This window comes from Pieris rapae, chromosome 22 (genome assembly GCF_905147795.1).
Source record: "Pieris rapae chromosome 22, ilPieRapa1.1, whole genome shotgun sequence".
NCBI lineage: Eukaryota > Metazoa > Arthropoda > Insecta > Lepidoptera > Pieridae > Pieris > Pieris rapae.
The window spans coordinates 2,253,024-2,279,062 of NC_059530.1; the positions used below are offsets into that span (position 1 = coordinate 2,253,024).

Consider the following 26,039-nt stretch of genomic DNA (forward strand, 5'->3'; position numbering starts at 1 on the left):
CAGCGTCCAATCACAGCGTAACACATCTCGTTCTGCTTCAACAACGACAATCTCCAGAATCTTACATTCTTACCTGTGGTATCGAAATCACCACCCGTCCAGAAATCGTCGAAAAATTTAGAATAACCCAGCTCGGCGTGCGAATGCGGCACAATATGCACATTGATGCGGTCGTCTGATAATGTCGGGCAGGCCTGAAAATAAATACCCTATTTAGTGACTTGCCTAAGTGCGGCATTAGGTATTGATACAAAATGCATGAAAAATACTTCAGCAAATGAATTTTTGCTATCAGAAACTGAATTTTTCTATCGACGTATATATCGGCGCAAATTTATATATTATTACGAAAAATATTAATAATGTTTGGGATTCATATTTTATATGATAGTCTGTAGTAATTTTATAGTATTTATTATTTATGTTACAGCAATGGCGTGTTAGTGTCAGCTGCCACTGTCATTATCATTTAATGACATCGAAGTCAAATCAGTTTAAAACCGTTAATATGACTTGTTCATTTAACTTGTCAATGTTGCTAGATCTTATAATTAACCACTATTCAATGATCGATAATAATTATGACTCCATAGTCATGTGGATATGGAATGTGGATATGGAAAGTTATTTAACATAATTTTAAATATTAGAGACTTAATAACTATAAATATTAAAGTAATCTGTGACACTCGTTCTTATGACTCTGTTTGACTCTGTGGTCTATTCGGGTTCGGTCGTGGAACGAGTACCCGAAATGTTACGAAGCTTGTTTATTATAAATTCTGGTTGTTATAAATACAGGGACTGATTGGTGCGGCCCTCAGTTCGATTGAGCGGTCGAACCAAGCAGAAGCCTTTAAAGTGTAGACTCTAATGTCGAAATTAAATGGCAGATGCCAACAAACTAATCTATGACACCAGTATTACTGACGTCATTATCTTCAATAATTTAATGACAGCTTTAATGAATCTGGATTCGTTACTTACAGGTGCCTAGCGCCGACATATACCTAGTGTCTACAGCGTGCGACTGTTATCCCTAAGTTCGTAGGTTAAATACAAGATAACAAAGAAACGGATGCAATTAAAAAACTGGTATGCCTTAAGCATGGTGTGTGAGAGGAAAATATACTGATCAAATTGCCTATTAACAATTGATCACCAAACAAATACAGAAATCTGTGCCATAAGGTGGTAGATTCATTGGTATTTTGGTAAACAAACATATTATGACGATAAATTCTTTAATTTTGCTAATTTACGTTTTAGAATACAAATATAGGAATAATGCGTTTTTCATTAATCGGACACACATATACACACGTCTGTGAAGGTAGAGGATAATTAAAGTCGAATCAATTCCACTATGGTCATCTTTACGCTGTGATGAAATGAATCAGTTTTCATAATAAGAACTTATTAAACTAATTTAGTTGCTATGTACAGGCTTTATATACAGTGAAATATCCATGTAACGTCTGTCGATTTACACCCAAACTCTATATAATATAAATATTACAGATATCTTAATCCAAATATTAATTAAAGTGTGCCAATAACCAATCAACGGATTGAAATAGCCATCTCTTACGTAACAAGCTATCCATGGTAGGTCGGATTTGCTTTGCTACGCCACTGCCCTTGACTGTCGATATATAGACTTAACACTTTATTTACAAATTAAATATACTTACGTCATAGCCGCAAGCTTCCCCCAATTCTTTGAGGGGAGTTAATAAATCCACAATTTCTGGGTCCATACAATGTACACACACTACACAGAACAATAGTAAATACATTGAAGTATTATTTTAATAGCCTATCTCTTTGTCTATGCTTTAAAAAAAAGTTGCAAAGTATAAGCTGGTTTGATCGGAAAAATCATAAATTGTTCATACACTTATAATTATAAAATAAAGTAACTTATTTATATTAATTATTTATCAAAGCCCATTTAATAATTTTTAAATAACGTCAAAATTATTAATTATTAAAATCGAACGTGAACTTTGTTGAACACACTTCCAAATACTGAATTTCATTGATGCTATTGATTACAAACAATTAATGTTATGAACAATGTTTTTAAAACATAATTGTTTATTGTAATGGCATTTAAATGTTCCCTTCTATAACTAGGAAATATTAAGAAAACAATTTTTATAAAATTTAATTTAAGAATGGGCTAGCGACGACGTCTGTGTAACCGACCCAACAACCCCCGGGTCACTTTAACAAGAAAATTGAATTCGCAACAATAAAAAAGAAGATAAAAGAGCGTGTTGCAATCAACCCTGAGGTGAGCTGTTTTTGTATAGCACAGGGGGCGAACCAGCAAGAGGCACCCAGGCACAGATGTTAAGTAATACCGCCGCCCATGGATTCTCTCAATGCCAGATGGCTCGCGAATATTGTGCCAGCCTTTTAAGAATTGGTACGCTCTTTCCATGAGGGATATTATTGAGCTGGTTCGGAAGTATTTCAGTTCCATCGGTGAGCACCAGGCCAGCAGCAGCCAGCTGAAGCAAAAGCTGCCTTCAATCCTGTGAATACGTGTTGTCGTCAATGTTCGTGAAATCGTGTAATCTCTTTGCTCTTTACACTCATATTTGATAATAAATATAAACCAAATAAAGTAAATAAAACCGTACAAATAATTTAAAAATGTACATATACATGTAAATAAAAATATACATGTCTATGTTAAAAACATAATAGGATAATAGCACCGTTGAATTGTCATTTTCATACAAAGGTCTATCCACATACACCGATATCGACAGATGGCTATTTCAATCCGTCGATTGGTCATTGACACACCCTTATCAATATTTGGATTAATATGTCTTTCTCAGATGGATTGAGTATTGGGTTTGGGCGTGATACGAATCGTCATAATTGACCCATAATTGTTGTACCGCTATTAAATTAAACAAACAAATCAACTATTATTTAAATAAGATTTTTTCTAAGTTAGCTGCGAACTTTTCAGACCACCTAATTAGGTAATATTCATTATTACTATTGTGAGACTTCCTTCAAACAAGTATTAATAAACCAAAAGTTATGGTGAAAGAATCTTATAATCTCAGGAGAATCAAATAGGTATATTTCGATTATAAATAGATGTATATAATTGTATTTAGTTCAATGTAAATGTCGTGACAGTGAGGTGAGTTAACAAGACAGTGAGTGCCAATATAAAATAATTGATCGATGCACTGCCAATATTGTACGGCTAAGTGTGAAACGTTAGATAAACTATTTGGTTTCGTTTTGTGTTTAACGTGAAACGCGCGTTTTGTAGATTATATATTATATGTTTATTACTTAATATTAAGAAAAAAGACAAAAATATATCAGTTGTCCTCATGAGCGGTTTCGTTGGTAATGTTTCTTTCAAAGTTACCTGGATGGCCAGCTGCAGTATATGTCGATGTTTGGATTACTGACATGCCAGGTCCCAGTATGGAAAGAACATTGGAGCACGGACTGGTTTTAAACTGCGCTTGGTAATGAAAATTATCTTAACCACTATCCATTTTCACCTCCGGCCTAGGACGTCATAAAACATACGTTTTATGATTCATAAATCACAATCATTTATTCATAGGTATGTATGTACACTTATGAACGTCAAAAATAAATTAGAGGCATTTAATTTTATAATATATAATATAATATAAATTTTACATGTCAGGTCCCAAATCTAAGACACAGATCGGAAGGGAAGAACTAGCAATTAACTCTCCGTCATTATTTTTAAGTAGAGTCCTACCCAAGGCGAGAACAAATATCCAATTGGGACTTGTACCCCTAATAATGTACACATATGATCAAGCAATAGACGAATTGCTGTGTTTGTAAACTATAAAGTTTTGAGCGTTTTAGGCAGTTTTTGGCGCGTACCATTATAAGTACCTGGATGGCCGAGCTTTGCTCGGTATTTTTATTTTTTTATAAATTGTGTTTTTGAAAATTATATATATATAAGTACGAATTACATACTAATAAAATTATGAAATATGAACAATATAGATTATATATGCTGGAATAGCTTTAGTGTTGTTTTGTCGTTAAAGCAATTTGAAAAAAATATTATTATTATAATACCGCGTACAACGTCTTAAAATACTATAAACTTACGTACCTTCTGTCAGTATGTGTCCATGGGCATTTAATACCTGTTCTATAAAGAAAAGTGTTAGTGCCATGAGAGCCATTACAACTTTTAATGCAAATAAATTATTGAGCGTTTTTATTACTTGTGGCGATGAAAACATAACTCGAGAAACAGTCGAGTTGAAGTGAAACTCCCAAAGTGGATCCCTAAAACTGATTCATCCCGGAAATTTTCCAATAAATCACACTGCCTCCCACTACAATTAAATATCATTCCCTCATAGTTTGCCCGGTGAAAAAAACGTACCATGAAATTTCAACCTGTGTATGTATTTGTGATTTTTTGTAATATTTCATTTGTGTGTTGTGTCAAACAGGAGCTGCTATGTGTGTGTGTTCAGTGGATTTATGAGTATGATTGGGTTGTACATGAAAGAGTGGTGATAATTAATCCATGTTATTTATTGAACATCTCATATATTTTAATTGAAATTTGAATTGTATGTTCCCAAAGCAATCGTAATAAGTGAACATTTTATAGCTTTTGCGGATTAAATTAATTGATTTAACACAATTTAACAATTGTGGATGCTAGCTAGTGCATTTAACGCCCAAACCCAATGACCTATCTTAATCATTTTTTATTCAATCTGAGATAGTCATCTCAATCCAAATATTGAAAAAACTGTCCCAATAACCAATCGATGGGTTGTAATAGCCATCTACCGATACAAGCTATCCATGGTAGGTCGAATCTGTGTATGTGGATAGACCTTTGTATGAAATTGACAGAACAGCTGTGGCAATATCCTATCTTAAGATTTTAACTTACACTTTTTACACTTACAGTTTTTTAAAATAATTAAAAAGCTATTTGATATGTTTTAAATACAGACATCTTAATATATATATTTCTTGTGTGCGTGTGTATGTGACTGAACTCCTCCTAAACGACTGGACCGATTTAGACGAAATTTTTTGTGTGTGTTCAAGGGGATCTGGGAATGGTTTAGATTCACAATTTTGTCCGCTGAACAATGTTTTTTTAATTAATTTTCAATTTATTAGTTGTTGTTGATTTTGGAATGTTTTACATTGGATCCGACAGACGGCGCTACCATCGCAGTGTCAAATTTTAAATAATATTCGAATTTTAATTTTAGTCTGTCCCGAAATTTAAAAAAAGTTTTGTTATCATTGTGTTATATCGTGTGTGACCATGTGCTGGATCGTTAGATATTGTCATAACATTTGAATAATAATTTTCATTAAAATGGCTTATTAAAAATTGAAATTTTGAAATTAAAGACGTGTAGACAGGACAACGTCTGTCGGATCCGCTAGTATTTATATATATTCGAATATTAATTGAACGATATTATTTACTTTATTTGCTTTATATTGATTATAAAATATTAGTGTAAAGAGCGAAGAGATTGCATGCTATCCGTCACCAAAAATGGATAGTCTTTCTAGGGTTTGGTTATTGGGATGCAGATTGAAAACAATCTGAGATTGTAGATTAATTATTGGGTTCGGGCGTAAGACAGATATTGCAAATTGTTATTATTATGAAACTTATTTTTATGCGTTATTTGACATTAAATTATCATATCTCAAATAAAACTAAATAAAACTTTTTAAAATATTTTTTGATATGATTACCGGTCGCTATAAGACTTCTCATCATTTTTGTTTTGTCGTTATTTTTGTACTAGGACGATATCTTGTTAGTATACATATTATTAACACAGCCTGGAAGGAACTGGTTGATAATAAAGTTAAATATTGTTAATTCTGATTTATACTTTAAATGTTTTTCCAGAATTCCTGTCCCGGGAAACTACGAGGGAATCTATACTCGTAGAATCGATGAAACTTCAAGTCGAGTATCAAGAGATGTTCAAAATTTATTTACACATCAAACAGTATTTGCCATCCCGAATAAAACTTATAAACCGTTCAGTAATACTTTTAAAGTTCCGCCTATTGAGAACCCAATAATTTTAAATCCAAATTACAAAGGTATATTACCGAATAGTAAAATAAACCAAGATGATTCAGAATTAAGAAGAAAAGAACATGCAGTAAGAATTATCGTTGAAAGACTTAAATATGTACAATCACTTACAAAAGATAATAAGAATGATTTTGTACAAAGCAATTTTACACACGAAAATGAAACAAAAGGGCATAAAATGCAAAATGTAGAAAATAATGGAACCCGGGAGAACAATATTTTTAAATGGGAGAATAACAGAGACAGTAAAAGGGATTTGCAGTCTATAAAAATGACAGCGTTTAATATTATTGATGAAAATATTAAAAAAGCTGTCTCAGTAGCTGAACAGATTAAGCAAGAAATAGACGTTGAGATGGCAGGAAAACATCACGAAGGAAGAGAAATAAAAGAAAAAAATGATTCCTATAAGAAAATTAGCAATACTAAAGAATATATTCTAAAATCAGTGAAAAAACTTGCTTTTTATTTAGGTTTACAAACAATACCTTACATGAAAACTTACATGCAATCCAATAATTTTAATCGTGTGCTTATTAAGAGGATTTTTTCACAACTAACGAACTTAACGGTCTGTTTATCTAGACATTTTTCGAGGACTTCAAATATATCGCGGAACAGTCAGAAGTTAAACAATTTTAACTCTTCATTTAATAGTAAACTAGAAGACTTTGTTAACGAAGGTGAATACTACGAAGAGATGATTTTGTCGGGTGCTGAAATGTCGAGAAAGTTTGGAAAGACTCCGCTAGAATTTACTAAAAGGATGGATACAGTTATAACGGAGTTTGAAAAAAGGAGTGGTATTGAACGAACAACGACTAGGAGAAGCAGATCAAGAAGTCGTAGTGCTGCAAAAGAAAAATTAATAAACGGTGATTACATGAATAATATCAGTTCAGACGTTGAAGGCAAAAATATTTACAGAGCATTCGTAACAGAAGAATGGAGTGAATATTATGATATCGGACAACCTGCCATCAGTAAAAGTCTAAAATCAGAAAAATATATGGAGTCTAAAACAATTAAAAAAGAAACAATAGAAAAGCTAGTTGAAGAAAGAATTCATAAGGAATGTCCTCTCACCTACATAGCAATTGTACAATCTCATGTTTTCACAAACCAAGACGCAATATTTCGGGATACCCAAGAAGAAAAATATGAGGAAAAAAAAGAAATGTACGGGGAATTCGATTCTAAAAGGCAAAGTATAATGGAAGCAAAAGAGCAGCTTGCTGTTTGTACTCAGCTTGAACACCAAACAATAAGAATAAATAAAGAAAAACCTATAGAAAAAGTTGTTGTGGTTGAATCAATAGAGGATATAACGCCAGTGGAAGAATACAAAAGTTTTCCAGCAATAGAACAAGTGAAAACTGGTATTGCTGTTCAAAAGACAACAGAAGTATTAGAGCCCGTAATTGAGATGCAAGTAGATAAGCTAACGGCTGCTAAGCTGGCTTGTCATGCAACACATCCATCGAGTATTTCAATAGCTAGTATTAAACCTGTAGTGCTTCAAGAAGAAAAAGAAGATTCCTTTATATTACCTGAAATTAAGTACAGGAAAACAGTAACTTTAATTGAACCACCTTTAAAATCAATTGCTGAAACAACTAAAATTGATACAGGGGAGCCAAGAATAGAAATATTAGATATGACCGAAAAAGCACTCAGCAAACCAGTTCCTTTAATTGAGGAACCAGTTAAATCAATCGCTCAAGTGTCACAAGTAGAAGTAAATGAACCCCAATCAAAGCCTTTAGAGTTAGAAATACCCATTGAAGTAAGATCCAAAGAATTAATACAAACTCCTGTGCAATCTGTTGCCGTAAATATGAAAACTTTCACTGATGATTCAAACATAGAGTTTATTGATACATCACAAATTAAACAAGAAACATCCCAACTAAAACTGGAACCTTTTTCAACTACAGTTGCTAAGAAAAGTGAAGTTTTTATTGATGAAACAACCGTAACCTTCGAGAAAAAGGAGCTGGATCTAGAACACCTAAAACAAAGTATCGAATCTCCTTTGCAATTAGTAGCACAAAAATCCGAAACGAATTATGATGAATCATGTGCTGACGTATCAACAGCAAACATTCAAACCGAGTTTATCCGAGAATCATTTGAACAACCTATTAAAGCTGTAGCACAAACTTTTGAAACTTCTACTGATGTAGCAAATCTTAGTATATTTGAAAGGGATGCTCTGCTTAACGAAAATATAAAAACTTGTGTTGAAGCACCATATCAAACTGTGGCTCAGGTCGGAGAGGTATATTCCGAAACGGTTGAGGGTTTGTATAAAACGCAAAAAATAAATGAAGAAAAAATTAAAATGACTATAGAAATACCGCACAAAACTATAGCACAGAAGATTGAGACGTGTGCAGAAGAAACAACAAATATAAATAATGATTTAATGCAAGCTAGGAGCCAAACCCACATTTCAACTATGGAATCAGCTACAAAAGCTGTTGCTGAAATAAATCAGACAATTCTCAGTGAAAAAAGTATAGACTTTAAATCCATTTTAGAAAGTAAAGGAAATATTAAAGAATCCTTGGAACCTATGAAAAGTGTGGCCGAAAATTTTGAAATGTACGTGAATGATATTGGTGAAGAATTTAACAAATTTAAGGTCAAAGGCACCGAACCCGAAATTGCAGTAGAGCTACCATTTAGAGTTACAGCTGAAACTAACGAAACCTTAACAGATGAAGCTATTGGGTTTGTTGATAAAACAAAATTGCCTACAGAAATAATACACCCGCTCTTAGTACCGGAATCTAAACGAGTAGCAGAAGTGTCTATAACTTTAATTGATGAACCCAAGCCAGATAATTTGGAAAATGACACCTTCAATATAATAGCACCTAAAGTACTAATGGAAGATTCATTAAGATTTATACCTGAGACAGTAGTTTCAATACCAGAAGGGCCTAAATTGGAGTTATTTGACTTACCAACAGTTCACAAAGTAGAAGCGAAAACATCTGTTGATAAAATAGAACCAACTGTTATTACACAAGTGCTCTTAGCTGAACCCCATCAGATACCCTTCGACGTACCACAAGTTAAAGTAAAGGAACCGCGATCTTTATTAGAAGAACCACTACTGATAGTGCCTGACACTTCGATACCATTACTAGAGGGACCAAAAGATGGCGTTCTCGTCGTCTCAAACAGTTCAAAAAAATATGCAAACTTGAATTTGAAAACCTCTGACGCAACTAGTGTCACTGAAATAGCTATTTTAGAACCTCAATGCGAATTACTTAAAATTCCTGAAATTAAAGAGCGGAAACATCATACATTAATGGAGGACATAAATATGAGTGTCTCCCATATTCAACAAAATGTTATATTAGGTCCTAAAGACGACAATCTCTTTACACCTTTAATAGTTAAGGCAAATGCGTCTTTGAAAGTCAACGAACAAAGAGCTGTAGAAGGATCACTTCTTATTTCAGAAGAAGCAATTCAGAATTCTGATCAACCTAAAATTGAAGTTAGACAACCCAAAAGTTTGTTAGAAGAAAGTACTAAAGTAGTAGCTGAAAACGTGCAAATAAGATTAGCAGAATCAGAAAAATCGTTTTCTGTTTTAAATGAAGCTATTGGAAAAGTGGCTAACCTTGCTGTACAACCAATGGCATCTCTTTCCCAAACTGCAACTATACCCCTTGAAGAAGTGAGCATAGGAGCAAAATCCTCCGAAATATTAAAGAACCAAGCTAAAGTTCTTGTGCAAGAGTTATCAGCAGCAAATATTGGTCACACAATCGCTTTATCTTCAGTTAAAGATGAAAACTTTCATACGTTTAAAGATATTAAGAAAATGTATGGCAAAGCTGAATCTGTTGAAATATTAAAAGCAACGATCAATGAAGTTGATGTAAAAAAGTCAAAAGTAGAAATAACTGAAGTGCTGGATGATCAAAGTGAACAAGAAGCTACGGATTACAAAGTAGAATTTGCTAAAGACGATACAAAGAAAATATTAACAGTAAAAAATAAAAAAGCTGAAGAAATACTGGAGTTAGATACAGAGTTCATTAAAAAAGATATGGAGTACATGGAAAATGGTATGGCTTCTATTATTCAGTCCGTAGATGCAGATCTCAAGTCTAAGTCCCATAAATCTATAGTAGCCATTTCGGAAGTAAAGTTTAGCGAGAGTGACAGTAGCAAGAGCCCATCTCCCACATCGCCGGTAAATGATGTTTATTTGTTTAGTGTTGCAACTCCGTACGCAAGAAATGAACCTGAAGCTGAAACTCCTATAGTAGAATTGGACTACCGGTCTACTAGAAAAAGGCGATATACACAAGCCGAAATTTCTGTTGCACAGTCGATTGGCATTGAATATCAAATATCTGATTCCGAAGATGAAGTAGAATCGATTGAAGTTGAATATGAATATGAAAAGCGACAATATGAGTCCGACATCAACATGGGCGTAACTCAGCGTATGATCGAAACTCGAATGGAAGAACAGGTTTCGGAATATGCCATGGATAAAACGGAACAAGTACACAGTCAACTTAATAAAGCCTTACATTTGAACAATCAGTCAGATACAATCGGCACAGGGAGTCTAATAGAAATGACCTCAAAATCAGAGACGTCACAACTTGACACGAGACAAGGCGTTCTGGGGGTTATTGAGCAAGAAATAGATATATCATCAAGCAAACGAAAATCAACAAAATTATCCAAATCAAAGAAGCAGACTTCAAAATCTTTCCAACACACAGAAGGAACTATACAGACAGAAAGACAAGGAGAAAGCAAAGAAAACAGTGGGTTTTATCAAAGTCAAGTTGTTTCTCAATCTGAAATCCAATCTTTGGAACTGAATAGACAAGCCATACAACAAGATATCAAAGTTGTTGAAAAAGATATTGAATCAAGGCATGCGTTATTATCTGAGCACGATGACACTTGCAAAACAATAGTAAGTAATGAAATGGCTGTGTCACAAGCCAAAATATTGTCAAAGAAGATTGAAATTACGGAAAAACAAATGGAAGGTGCATTTACCGAAAAAACTAGTGCTTACAGCCAAGGATTAAAAAGTCCGCCTGAAGAACCTGCAACACCTTTAACAGATGAATACGTATTCCGCCTCACGGCACCATTACCAAGTAGAGAAGGTACTCCAGTACCTCGAGATTGTACTTCTAGCTCCAGTTCTGAGTCAGAAGAAGAAATAAGAAAGAAACTTATTCCCCACATAGAATTATCAATCGAACAGAGAATATTCGATCCGCCATTAGCGACCCCACCTACTTCACCGCCCGTGACGTCACCTGCTATTTCTATGTCATCATCCTCAAGAACTAAACCATTTTATTCAAAGCCAGGATTGAGAGGAGGTGGTGACACATTCGATTTAACCAAGGTACATAGTATTTGTTAAATTATTTCAGTAGAAAAAGACTCAAGTTAATTAACATCGCTAGATAATTCAAATTTCTGTATAACCAAGTATATTATAGGCCAAGTATCTTTTTCTCTCCATAGAAATCCTTTCGCAGGGTTTAAGGATTAAATAAAAAAAATAAAGGAATTAATTAAACAGTTTTCGAGTTTTGCGCTTAGCAACATTTTTGGGATTTAATTCTGTTTATATAGATTAATTTTTTTTTGTTAATTGCAGTACTACCTACTCTACCGCAGTACTATATACTCTACCCTCTGTTGGTGTTTCTTTTTCTTTGTTTCACATTAGGGTTGCCTGGAAGAAATCGCTTGTAAGCGATAAGGCCGCCCGTTGCCTAATAACTTTTGTAACATGTTTTTTTTGTTATGTGTATGTTTTTGAATGAGGTAATAAAGTATAAATAAATAAATATAAACAAACAAGCAAAGCCGCAACCAATCTCTAGTACATACATATGAAATACGTCTATAAATATATCTGGCGTCTTTGAAAGTCATGCGCAGTTATAAAAGGTGTTTTAAAACACAAAGCGAGGTACTGAGTTTTTCTGTATTGAAGGCAGCTTTTTTAATATTTACCCATTTTAAACAAACTTTAGACAAATACACTGCTTAAAGACTTATCGCCCGTGTGGTACAAATGGATTTAGGCATAAAGGAAGTTTTTATTTAATTTAAACTACGTTAGATTACAAATAAAAACAAGTAACATAGAGTTTGTTTAGGAATGCAATGCCAGCTAACAATAACTTATCGCTAACTTTGCTTCTTAGCTTTTTTTTATAAAACAGACTACCTAAAAATATGATATCGACACTTACATTGCTGAATGCTCGCAGGTGCATTGACCGCCGAGTTGGTACTCTCTTTTCTTGACCCTAGTCGAATTAGTACTTCATGGTTCATAGTAGTGGTGCCCGGCAAAAACTACCTTAAAACAACTGCCTTATCATGCCTAAAAATGTTTAAAATATTATTTAATTTCTAATTAGTAGTTATTTGATCCATACTGTATATTTAAACTATAGGTTATTATCTAACACTACATCTATTCATTGACAACATTTATTGACCGGCGATCTTTGGCAGAGGTAAGTTCTTTCTGTGCAGCCATTATTTCTTTACATATACACATAACATTCCTTTACAGTTTGCTACATACATTCTATTATACCTCTGACTTTAAAATTGTTTTTAATCAAATTAAAAAAATGAGGTTGATAGCTTGTGTTTTTATCGTAATAAGAAAAGACAGTAAAAAAAGCCGCGATTCCCATAATAAGCGTTGACAAAATGGTTATTGAATTATTTATGTCCCTCATCATTTAATTTATAAATTTATTTATATAAGGCGCATAACAGTGTTTTATAAATCGCTGCCAAAGCCATCCAAAACTAAACCTTATATACCAACTAAATTATTGTCGTACCACTTCATCAAGTTATGTATAAAAAATGAATTATTCATTTATATTAAGCCTTATATACAAAGGAAAGGAGCATCAGATCGTTGGATCATATTTCGAACTTACCGAAATGGGTGAACGCTGGAGTTCCATGAGTGATGAGGCCCGTTTTCGATTCTTTTTCTTCTGCATATTAATTATATATTGCAAGTTAGCCAGTGGACGACAAATTCCCTAGTGCTGTTGTCCACTGGCCGTGTAGGTGTTTCTCGGGAAGTTGTCGATCAGTACGAGAACAAACTTGTGTCGGAAGTCGAAACTCTGCGACCTGGAGTCTCGAATTGGGGTCGACTAAATCTAGTCCAATTGAAGAAAACACAAGATTGCGAGTTTTCCGTCACTCCCTTTGTCACTCCTATTTTCGAAGACACCCTCTTTAAAGCCTCTGAAGATTGAACGTTGACATATCGTATGATATTCAGTATCGCGATCATTTGGAAGGGAAGACTAAGTTGGCTTCTGTACTCCAGTCCACCACTTGCAACTCTATAAAGCGCAAATTCAGCTCCACATGGAGTGCTGTTCCCGTCTATGGGTGGGAGCTGTACCAGCTCCTTCTGCTGCCATTCCAGTCGTTCAGAGTTGTTTGGTTGAACCTGCAGTTGAGTTTCATTATCGGACGTCAAGGAAAATACAAAATAACATCCGTATCACCTTGACGTCCGACGTTCCATAATTAAGCGAATCTGAAGGCAGTTTTTGCCGCGCACCAGCACCATGTGAAACCTTCTCCTTACTTCTTCAAGTGCCTCTTCATTACTGGAGGTTGGCCGTCAGTTTCCTGAAACGCGTCTCGTCTTGCGCCAGTAGCTATGTGGAACCAGCTACACTTGCTGAGGCTGGCAACGCACTCGCGAGTCCTCTGCCATTGAGAGTATCCATGAGCGGTTGTGTCTCTTATTATCCGGTGAGCTTCCTGCACGTTTTCCGCCTGTTATATAATAAAAAGGCTTAAAAGGATTTAAAAATTGTAATGAGTATAAAGTACTCATAACAAACACAGTAATCTGTCTATATTTATTAAGTCAAAAAAGATAAAACTTACAGTTATTATGAATAAAACAGTTAATTTTAAAGATTTTACTTCTCTTTAAGGAAGAAGTATTAGAAATCGGGAGACAGTCAAACCTCCTCGCATCAGCAATAGACAAGACAATAAAAAAGATAGAGGAATACAAATCCAAAGCAGGCATAATGGAATTCTCCAGTTCTGAAGTATCTAGTTCGGAATCCAGAACAGTCAACGAATACCGAAGTGAGGATAATAAGGTTGAAGTTTTAATAGACAAAATGGTTAAAACCTCAAGACGGTTCTCGGATGAGGGTGAGGAGTGCGGAAATAGCAGGGAGTTTGTCGTTCCCATTGTTCAGGTAAGTACAACGGAATAAGACATTAATTATGGTTATTTTATAGTGATAATGATTTGTCAATTGCCAATGACAGCTCAAAAGCAACAATTTTCCTTACAGTTTCTGTAGTTTGCTCGAGTCTGTGCGGATAGAATAAACATCTATTAACACGAACAGTAATTATCACATTTAAAAATGTATGTTTAATTCATTTGGCCTCACTCAGTACGGGGATACTTGGGCAAGCCTTGTGGCCAAAACATTCATTTTCATTAGGGCATGGAGGATATATGGATAGGAAAGTTTAAGGAATATGCAAATAAAGCAATATTCACTAATATAATATATGCTTTCTGGCCAATTTGTCTTCATATCATTACTGTCTAACACGTGTAAGTTTTATCAACTTAGAAAGGATAATTTCACAGTGCAGCTACAAAACCAACGACGTTCTTATTTCCGCACACAGTGTACATTCTCAGAGATAGTCTTCTGAGGCTCTACTTTATTTCTTGCTTATATGCGTCTATTGACTAAGGGTCATTATAGACTAGCATATTTTTAAGCTCGCTTGGAAAGACGAGCTTATATGCGCGTAAAACACGCTAGTCTGTAACCGCCGTAACACACATCGTCAAAATTGGGCATTGCACATATTTTCATCATTCATTCATTTCATATTTTGTCTATAGAAGAAATTATGGGTACCCAACCGAGGTGTGATTCGAGGGACACGTGTTAAACCTATCGTAACCAATATTAAAACAAATTAAAAACCAATTAATTTCTATTGACTTGTATTCTTTGGCGTAGAGTCAATTCACCGTTTTGGCACGACTTTGATAATTCAGTTTTAAATATATTGAAGTGTTGAGAGGTGTTGTGGACAATACAATCGAGGTATTTTGCTATTTATAATGTTAACTAAAGATCCATTGCAGTTTTGCTTGCAATCGTTACACAGTATTTCGAAAAAAATACAATTATTTTTCTTGGCACGTTAAGTCAAGAATATAAATATAGTTACATTTAATTAGTCTCAGTCTGGTTTTAATTACACCCACATGGCCCGGTAATTCTGAGTTCAATTCCTGACGAAAGTTATTTTATGGTGAAATATAGTAAATTATAGAAAAACCAAGCAGCGTCCTTCTGACGGTAGCTAAATTATATCGAAACTACATGTTTCCTGTTTTATACAAACATACAAATATTAAGGAAACACATATAAACAGTGCCATACTTTTACTGTGATCTGTCTCATGTATGTTTGCCTAGACGCGGTTTTAGCTATAAAAGGCATCCTTGCAGCATTTCATCGTGCTTGCATCGTGTTAGGTATAGCACCAAAATGATAGCTAGAATATGTTCATCGCATAGAACACGCAAATCTTTCATCGCTGGTGGTCCATTCCCCAATATAGAAGTCTTTTAGTTTTGTGAACTAACCGATACTAACAAAGCAAAACCAATTTCTTACCATTATATTATTATATAATAGTGAGTTGTACCAATGCTTTTTTTATTATTAATAAAAGCTTGCCAACTTTCGGCACACTGATACTTTGATAAAAGAACGACAATATGTTATATTTTTTAATATAGCAAACATGATATACACGAAGAGTTCATACAAATATTATTTTTAATTTTATGTAACATTAAAATGTGTTGTAAGGTTTAATAGTCATAAGATTTATAGAGGTCGCTCTTCGGTAATGTTTATTATAGAATATATTAAAATGGATTGAACATTAATTTGGCACCTTTTTGTGCCGCGTGATTAAATAATCAAGTAGTGTCAACAACGCGACGTCATGGGTTTTCGTAGAAAGTTCCACGAATGTTCTAAGTTTATTTAATAACATATCTAAGAATGTATTTAATTCTGTATAGAAAAATAAGGCCTGATCGATCGCTTCGCATTGGAGGCGATTCCTAATTAAATAAACATTAAAAAATGACAATCTGTATGTAATATTAAAGAAAATTGAGACTATTTCAACTGATTTTTTTTTATGTCAACATGAATCCTATCTTCATGTTGACTTCTTCTCCTTCTTCAGATAGGAAGAATTTTATATTCTATCTCGCTATTCGATATCATACACACATTAAAACGTAATTGTTTGTTAATTACAGGAGTACACGACGGAAGAAATACACAAAACACCTGGTAAGTATATATCTAGTTTAAAATAGACAATAAAAGTTAATAAATACTAAAATTAACTCTAATAGAATGTTACCAGTTAAATCTATAAGTAACACAAACGTTAATTAGTATTTTCAAGCTTTAATTAAAATTTATTTCTCGGCCTACAAACATAAATGGATATTTACAATAATGTTAACATTCTTGGCAAAGTAACGTATTTTCAATAAGAAAATTTAAAATTACTTTCGATTTCGTTTAGTCTGAAAACAAACGTCGGTGAAGAGAGAATTTTTTGTATCTGTGTCTTAAATACCATGAGTTTATTTTCTTCGTATATAATATCTCAGCACTACCCATACTGTCATGGGTTGACAGGTAAACTTTCCCGCCAATTTATTTTCTACATCTATGTCGTATGATATAGTCATTTTTCTTTTGGAAATTAAGTAAAATTATAACGTATTTTTAAATATTTAATATTTCAAAGTCGAATTAATTTTTTTTTAAATTATACTTCTTTTGCCGCGATGGAGAAAAATGATAAAAGTGAATTTTTACGACGCGCGCGCACGCCAACACCTCACTTCGACATCGTAAAGTTAGGTGGCAAGGAAATCGATAATTATGTTCACGTTGTACATTCTAGTATTTTTATATTTAGAACAAGTGTTTCGTACCAGTACAATTAAACAGTGTGAATAAATAAATATTATTTTGGTGTTTTTAAATCGATTTCATATACGACGGTGATAGTATTTACTAAGTAATAATTTATTTATTTAAGTATTTTCTATACGCCAAAGAAGTATAACTTCTAACGCGTGTACACACACTCTTTTATATTAAAATATATCAATAAATGAATTTCACAAGTCTTTTGGTCCAGACCCAATGAGGGATGGTCAGAGGCAAGATATAAGTTAAGAAAAAGTTATGTGGCCCATTTAAAGTCAAAGTTTAATACTTAGAAATACATATAGATAAATTCGCAGTGGCAGTATACCTTTCTCCTTGTATTATATGCTTATTCATTAAGTGGAAAAGCACTAACTCTGGCGTCACCTGCTGGTTAGTGTTACTTAATATCTGCATATGATTCATATCTGTCATCATGAATTCTACATAATGTACACAATTTTCAATACAACGTATATTATCGATTAATAATTATGTTTAATCTATAATTAAACGTTATTTCAGACTTGTCCACAAATTACTCGTCCATGGAGGTGAAGCAAGAAAGAAAAATGGAGTCAACAAAGCTGTCTGATCAAATACTTAATTGCGTCCAAAGTATGGTTGGTAAGTGAGGTCTTCGCAACTAGCGTAGCTTTCCATTATAACGCTTGAAACTGTACAATCCCAAAATTTATATGTCTGTAACTATTGAACGGTCAATAGTCCCAGCACTGGCACTATGTATCCGACTTTAATCTTGATTTTGAAGTAAAACTTCTTTAGGCGCATGAGGGTAAATTTTTTACAAATAATAATAATGATAAAAAAAGATGTGCAGCATTTTTGTCGAAGAAAAGGGAGAGAGCGATTGAGATTGATCAACTGTATAATAACACTCTAAACTGTCTCTAAACTGACGCTCGCACGGATCCGAGTGGGCGGCACCGCTACTAATCCCACACCACTTGGACCCGAGAAAAGAGCATTTAAAGTGTTAATCATCGCCTATTGACTTGAACCCCACGGGCCCATTACTCCAAAGGGAATAAAAACAAAGTTGGAGGAAAACTCCTATAAGTGTTTCAGTTGAGCCGTTTATTACATATTTTCCATTTCTGCGGCCGCGCTAGATGCTGTGAGGATGGAGTGTGGGTGCTTTTGTATACAAAAATAATATATTCAAATGAGAAATGCAACTTCCCAGTATCATTCAAATCGCCTTCATAATAATCTCAATCTCTCAATTCTCAATAGCTGCAGCTCTAGATTGGAACTCTTTTGACACCAATTCTTGTTTTATTACAAGAATTCTAAAGGATTTTCTCTTACAGACCCAAAGGCATCTCTAGAAGAGCGACTGACGCAGATGCAGGCCCAGATTGCTGAGTTATCAAAACTACCAGACTTCATTCGTCAAACCCTTGATGACGTCAAAGTACAGTTCGAACAGCTTAATTATGAAGTACAGCAGGTAACGAAAATAACTTTTAAAATTAAAAGTACTCTTTTGTCTCTTTTTATCACACTATGTAAAGGAAAGAGTCAGTAGAGTACGAAAAATCCTTAATAGGATTTAGTTACTTTTTTATGAATAAATAAACTACACCTGCTGGAAAAATAGGGTTTTAGATTTAGGTTAGGTTGGAAGAGTTTTACCTTTGCCAGTCACCAATCTGTCTTTTTATAAAGATATAAAAAAAAATATCTTTTTTTTGTTATTTTGTGTGTTTATTTGTGCGTGTTTTTGTTTGTAATATGAGTTGTCTATGTCTATTTATAGTTAAAATATATGATCTATTGTTTAAAACATGCCCATGATCAATATAATTCACTTTGAAACCAGGTACGAATGTTGCAAATTTTATATTTGTAAACCTCTATATTTACTACTATTCTCTTTTTGCAGAAATCAATTGAAATACAGACAAGTCAATATAAGAACAGCGAGCAAGTACAAAGTACGTATTTTAATACACTATACAAGATATGACTCGATCTACTAAACTGAATAAACAACATGTTTTACAAACGCAGCGGCTGAATATTTAAATTATTTCAGGCCGCTAACTAGCGGCCTGAAATAATTTAACGTTATAATAATTTAACGTTGAAGTAATTTAATGTTTTAACTAAACAATGCCGTTTAACTAAACGGCATTGTTTAGTTAAAAGGCTAGGCTCTTAATTGAACGGCTAATTAAGTTACTTGGCTACGACATACTGTATATAGCGCATTTTGATTTAATTTTCCACCTATGAATTTTGACGTTTCGTTAAAATTCTTAGGTGGAAAATTATATAAATAAACTTTTTACCGTGTCATATTTTTACTAGTAAAGTTACAACATTCGTGTATTCTTTGCATTTTTACAGAAAATAAACCATCATTATTTGGTTTTTTCAGTTTCAGAAAAGCCTATGGAAACACCTCAAGAACAACCAGCCATCGAAGTAACTGCGTCAGAAGATGTAAAGGAGATAGAAGTGATACCGGAACACGATATAGAAATACAGAGTATCATAGACAAGAGAAGATTGGAGGCTGAGAACAAAACAAACGATGTCAGTCATACTTATTCTTTTATAGACTTTTTAAAGTGAATATCAAAAATCAAAATGTCGAAGTAAAATTATATAATATATTATTAAATCTTTTTAGGAAATAATGAAAGAAAGACTTAGCCAAGAGCTCCGATTCGCGGCGGAGAGGTTATCACCTAAATTAGGTTTTGACGAAAGACCTAAAATGCCAGAGGACAGACCATTTATGGGCTTTTCTCCATTACCTAAAACGACGCCATCCGAAATAGGCGTATCTCCAGTATTATCGCTGCCAACGGGAGTTCCCCCAAAACCGAGCGTGCCTCAAGACTCAACAATGGCGGGCCCCGCATATGGAGAAACGATTAAACCGGGAAAACCTTGGAAGAAATTAGAATATGACGATGCTAATTTAGAACAAATGCTATCAGAGACAATGGCTGCTCAGGCGGAAGTTATTAAAGGAAATGCGATTGGGTAAGTGTAACCAGTTTTTCATATAATCAATATTTAATGAGTAATTAGTATTGATTAAGACTATTTTATCTACCTATTATATCTACATAATATAGTTAAGATTCGGTTATAAAATTACAAGTAGCTGATTAAAATCAATGTATTTAATCCTCATAATGTATTTGTCTAATTTTAATTCATTGATTTTACTGCGAAAAATTAATTTGAATGTTTGTTAATAATTTATTTAGACTATTCTTTTTACTATATATATTAACTAGAATAATTAAATAAAAATAAAAAATTGTATTGCATTCGCTTACGATTTGTCACGTGGTACTTATACAAATTCGTTTGGCTTTAGTGGGTCACGCCGGTTGCAATGAGAATTTGTCTAAAGCCCTTGTTTATTTTTAAAAACAAGGGCTTTAGACAAATTCTCGGCATAATAAAATAAAAATTTTATGCCTTATAAAGCGAGCCGCAACGTTTTTTAGACGGATTCGTCTCTTTTCATTACAGCATAAACACAATTTGACAAAAAGAGACGAAAGAACATCTTTCATTTTATTATTCATTATACCAACTATGTACTAGGTTAATTACTTTTTATCCATAGAGTAAACTTCATGAAGTACGAAAAACCACCACCACAATTGGACCACCTTCAGCACTCGGAGGTGTATAAAGCCATCCATGAGATGGACCAGAAGCCCTTAAAGAAGGTAGAGATGCTGAAGCCGGCTATTGCAGCATCAGATTATGTTGAGGTAGGCACAAGCACCTATCCATATGTTTTTTGGCTTCGAAATAATTTGAAAATTCGAACTCTATGAACGTACTTTATTAGTATCACTATAGGTATTTTTAATAATGGCTATGTTTTAGCTATAGAATGCACTATTTGAACAAATTATATTTTACAAGTCGAATTATGGCTTTTTATAGGGCAAGACAAGTCTTAAAAAACGACACCTGTGCATTACGATTCTTGATAAACTTGCTATAATTATAGGAACTATGCACGCGTCTGTTTATATATCGTTATTTTTTTTCATCCCATATTAAAACAGTTTTATTATTGACAAAATGTTGAGTATGTCCCCATTAAATGGAAACATACCCCCCCAACCTACAACAAACCCCCGTAGGAGACAAGCTGATTAATAATATAATAAACAGATAATTAAAAATGCTCATTTTTACAGAGGCTGCGTTCCGTGTCACCAACACCCGCCAAAACTTTAATCGAAGATTGTGAAGTTTGATATTAATTTAGATATTTAGTATATTTCGAATTTATTAATTTGTATACGTATTTAATAAATTATTTGTTAAAACTGCTTTTTTATTCAGAGGTAAAGCTTTAACTGTACAAACGTCCAACAAATCCAATGATATGATTGTCTATGATTTTCAATTTTGTATAAGAATTTTAATAGAAATATTTCCGACATGAATACACCAAAACAACAATGGCGAAGAGTTACATATACATATTTAATGCAATCAACGACTTAATCAATAGTCTGTGTTTTTGTTTTTGAAATAAGATATTTATTTATTGGTTATACATTATACATATAAGTATTATGTATTACCAATAAATAAAAATCCGCAAAAAGACATTAGAAAGGCGAAAAGTTTACAATCGCGATTAAATTGCATGAAATATGTTAATAACGCTAGAAGGCTATGTAAACATATTATACGTACATACACTATCTCAATACACAAAAACGGGAGGACTTTTTAGCGCTCTAATGTGGAAAACGGAAAAAAATGCTTTTTTGAATTGTGCAGCTTGTTGAGCTTTCTTGGAAGAGAGTTGGCAACACTGGTCAATGTCAAAACTTGAAATATAAACAAGAATCAAGAGTACAATTAGTGTGTTTTGAGTTTTCCTTAGTGATTTTAATAGAAGTGTAATATTTAATTTTAATGAGGAAATTGAAAAACAATTGATTGAAAAACTTTAAGATCGCTATAATATTAATATTTAGCCATTTCCTACAAAATTAACAATGCTAACTTCAAAAGTAAGTACAATTTAATACACATAAAATCATATTTTAATTTACAAGAACAGGTATTTATCATTTACGTAATTAATTTATTTAATTGACCTTCAAGAATGACGTAGCAATAATTTAGAATACCTACTTACCTATATTTTAAGTTAAAGGTTAAAAAACAACTGATTAAGTGTAATAATAAAATCTTAGCCTAAATTGAAATATTTATTCCAAAATATTATAACCAAGGTCTTTTTACACTGGCATGTTGCCTTTCTTCTACTAAAGAGTTTTATTCTTCTTGTAAATGTTTCTTAAAATAAGTTTTATATACTTTTTTATTTACTTAAGCTTGTCTCTAGACAAAATATTATTTAAATCTTGATGACTAAAATCTTTTTAATTAAGCTATTCTGATTAATATTTGCTTTATGATTTATTAACTTATTTGAAGTTCATATAATAATTTCAGCTGGAAGTGCTGCTAGAGTTAGGACCGAAGCCTGATGAAAAAGCTATAGAAAAAACTTTAAAAGAGCTAAAATCACTAGATGGCGTCCAAGAGGTAAGAACTTTAAAGAAGACTGATACAATACATTTTCATACAGGCTACATTAGTTGCCTTGTTTCTTGTATATCAAAGATTAATACACTGTGCCTTAATTACCAACTCTGCAACTAAGCTGGTAGATTCTTTTTATTTGTTTATATCCAGCTTAAAAAAATATACATGCGGTTGTGTCAAAATGTGCCCAAAGCTTGTTCTGTGGTACAGACATGTTAAATCATGAAATATAATTTTCAGGCGATTTTCAAAGATGGTGCCGTTATGGTAGAGACTGTGTTACCAAGTGCAATAATAGTTGATATTGTATCTAAGACATATGGCAAACGGGCTGTATTACAGGGCTTTGGAGGTATGTTAAGAATCAGTCATTAAATTTACAGATACCAACACAAATTTTTGCTATATCTATTCATATATTCATTGTGGCTTCACGAATATCAGTGCAATTAAAATTTTGTACAAAGCGCTAATGTGAAGTCACTTGGTGTGCAGAACAATGGTGTGGACCCCATATGACTAATTACAGTCTCATGTAAGAGTGAGTACAAAATAAATTCACTTGCTGCCTCTACAAGAGACTGTATGGAGTGTATCTCTTGTACCCGCATATGTACCCAACCCTGTTTGTTTTCGGTATGGTGAGTTACGACCAGCTACACCTCATAAGAAAGCTAGCTGTGTCAGTGTATTTATTAAAGATAGTTACGGGTCGGGTTTACAATCTGGATATAATGGAGAGACTGGGTCTACAGGTACCAAGTAGAAACGTGAGGCTTACGTCTAAACAGATGTACCGCGCGCACATTCAAACTTGGTTAGCAAAGCGCCACTCACACCACCAATGCAAATAATTTACGAAATTTTTGTTAAAGTAGACGTATTTGTTTGTACACTGGCTGAAGTCACAAGAGTTATAAGATTTAGTCATATAAATATAATTTTTTAATGATTTTTATGTAGATAATTGGTGTGGGTCGGCGTTCTATTGAATCAGGAGTAACTGTTTTTTTAATAATATTAAACTCAATAAATAAATAAATATAAAAATCATGCTGTTTTAGGTTAGTTCTTTAAAACATCTTAAATTTTCTAGAACTTCTTGTGTATTTACCTAATCTTAAACTAAGATAAAAAAAATCTTTTAGAAACTCAGTCAGCTGTTGCCATGGTATCAAATCAATGCGGGGGATCCAAAGTGATGGGTGTAGTAAGGTTTCAGCAGACAGACCAGGGACCTTTGGTAGCTGATGGAAGTATTGATGGTCTTTCACCTGGCCAACATGGTCTTCATGTTCATGATATGGGGGACCTCAGTGAGGTATATACTAGACTAATAGTCCTGAGACCCCAAATGGGGCATGACAATGCTACGTCAATTCCATTGATTATTATTCACTTAAACACTTAGTCTCTGTGGTAGGTTATTGAAAATAAAATACTTTATTATTAAAAATATTAAATTAATTGTTCTATTTTACACAGGGTTGCAAATCTATTGGGGTTCATTTTAATCCCCACAAAGCTAGTCATGGGAGTCCTTTAGACCCTCCGGATAGACGACATGCTGGTGATTTAGGAAATATAGTAGCCGATGAGAATGGCCGAGCAACTTTTAGGATATTGGATAATGTATTAAAGGTAAGAACTCGATATAATTACCTAGTGTTGAGAAATGTTTGTATTTGAGAAACAATAAAAAAAATTATTATTATTATAGTGTTATTTCATTAAATGAATAATAACTCTGAGATTGATTTATTATAATTATTTTATTAAATAATATTTTACTTGCAGGTATGGGATATAGTGGGTAGATCGATAGCTGTGACGTCACAGCCGGATGACTTGGGGCGTGGTTCCAGTCCGCTGTCAAAAGAGAACGGAAACAGTGGGGAACCGTAAGTTTAATTAGAGTTGCTTGCTATATTGTTAGTTATCCATAGATAGATTTAGGAATATAAGTTTAATTTTTTAATGTTTTTATCTAGAATAGTTTGTGTAGGAGTTATTTTGGTATTCTATCGTATTAGTAATTACTGTTTAGATAGAACAATGTAGTGAAAATAAATAAATAAAAAATTCTTATATTTTATAACGAAGGTATGAAAAGCATATGCAGAGTAGAAACCATACAAATTGTATGAATAAATGAATATTGAAAATCGTATTGATTTATATATATGTATTAATAATTTTAAATTTCAGAATAGCCTGTGGAATTATCGCGCGTTCAGCGGGAATATTCCAGAATCCAAAAAGGATATGCGCATGCGACGGTGTAGTCGTATGGGACGAGAGAGATAGACCACTCGCGGGAAAGGGAAGGCGATGTTGTGAGAATCACGAGAATAAACAAAAAAAACAATGCTGCAAAGTTTAATTAATGGCGTATTAACAAACATAGTCAGGCATTCTACCTAGGTCTTGGGTTTACGCGGCATAAAAAACATCGATAAATTTGACGAATCACGGTTTCAGCTTAAAACAGTCGCAATTTATTTTCTATTGTTCTTTACAATTTGTATGTAGTACCCCACTTCAAAAAAAAACAAAGTTATGTTAAGAAGGAAGGTTTTAGACCCCTTAAAAATATTATATATCTGATACTACATGCTTGATGTAAATGATATTGTCTCAGTTACCAGTGCGTCCCAGCGAATAAATTTAGGTTAAGGTTTTTTTTTAATGTTATTTTATTTAAGTGGCGTTGGTCAGGTTAGTTTAACGCCAAAATTAAACAAAAAACCTTTCATTAATTCCACATATCATGATTTAATTAATTTCTATGGCGTCAAATGTATGAATGCGTCCATACATTATTGCACACACATTTCCGAGTACATAATTAAAATATGTACGAAAAATATTTGCTGGTGTGTTAAGGTGAAGCCGTGGTTCGACAAATTTATCAAAAACTAAGAGAAACTCGCATTAATTATTTAGAAAATCCTTCGATTGCGAACGATTGGGAGAACTTAATTAAGTTAAGAAGTCTTATTTAATTGCGAAAATGTTTTGTCCTTATCACTCTCACGTAAATGAGACTAAATATTCTTAAGTTATTATTATTGAAAAGAGTGTGATAAAGCTTTAATTATACCAAATTTGTTTTTTGTTGTATCTTTTGGGAAATAAAGGTAGTTTTTTTATGTTATTTTTCTTTTTATTTCATAGTGGTGTAACAATGTAGTATGTGGACCACTAAACTTTT

At 33.2% G+C, this 26,039-nt stretch overlaps 1 protein-coding gene across 1 annotated transcript; it reads left to right on the plus strand.

The window, feature by feature from the left end:
- Positions 1-4,354: 4,354 nt before the first annotated feature.
- Positions 4,355-25,982, plus strand: LOC110992521. Its single transcript, XM_045633290.1, has 19 exons — positions 4,355-4,447; positions 5,948-11,555; positions 12,678-12,687; positions 13,809-13,969; positions 14,158-14,433; positions 16,555-16,588; positions 16,799-16,945; positions 17,771-17,872; positions 18,580-18,719; positions 19,155-19,206; positions 19,653-19,810; positions 19,908-20,266; positions 20,865-21,015; positions 22,733-22,825; positions 23,066-23,177; positions 23,974-24,146; positions 24,311-24,466; positions 24,623-24,726; positions 25,034-25,982. Exons 1-19 carry the CDS (start codon positions 4,431-4,433, stop codon positions 25,206-25,208), a joined length of 8,028 nt encoding a protein of 2,675 aa, XP_045489246.1. The 5' UTR covers positions 4,355-4,430; the 3' UTR covers positions 25,209-25,982.
- The last annotated feature ends 57 nt before the right edge of the window (positions 25,983-26,039 follow it).

Excerpts from the sequence above, each read along its gene's own strand:
- LOC110992521 (XM_045633290.1), top strand. Across the intron at positions 18,720-19,154 it reads TTAATTATGAAGTACAGCAG|AAATCAATTGAAATACAGAC; the intron begins GTAACGAAAATA and ends CTCTTTTTGCAG. Across the intron at positions 19,207-19,652 it reads GAACAGCGAGCAAGTACAAA|TTTCAGAAAAGCCTATGGAA; the intron begins GTACGTATTTTA and ends TGGTTTTTTCAG.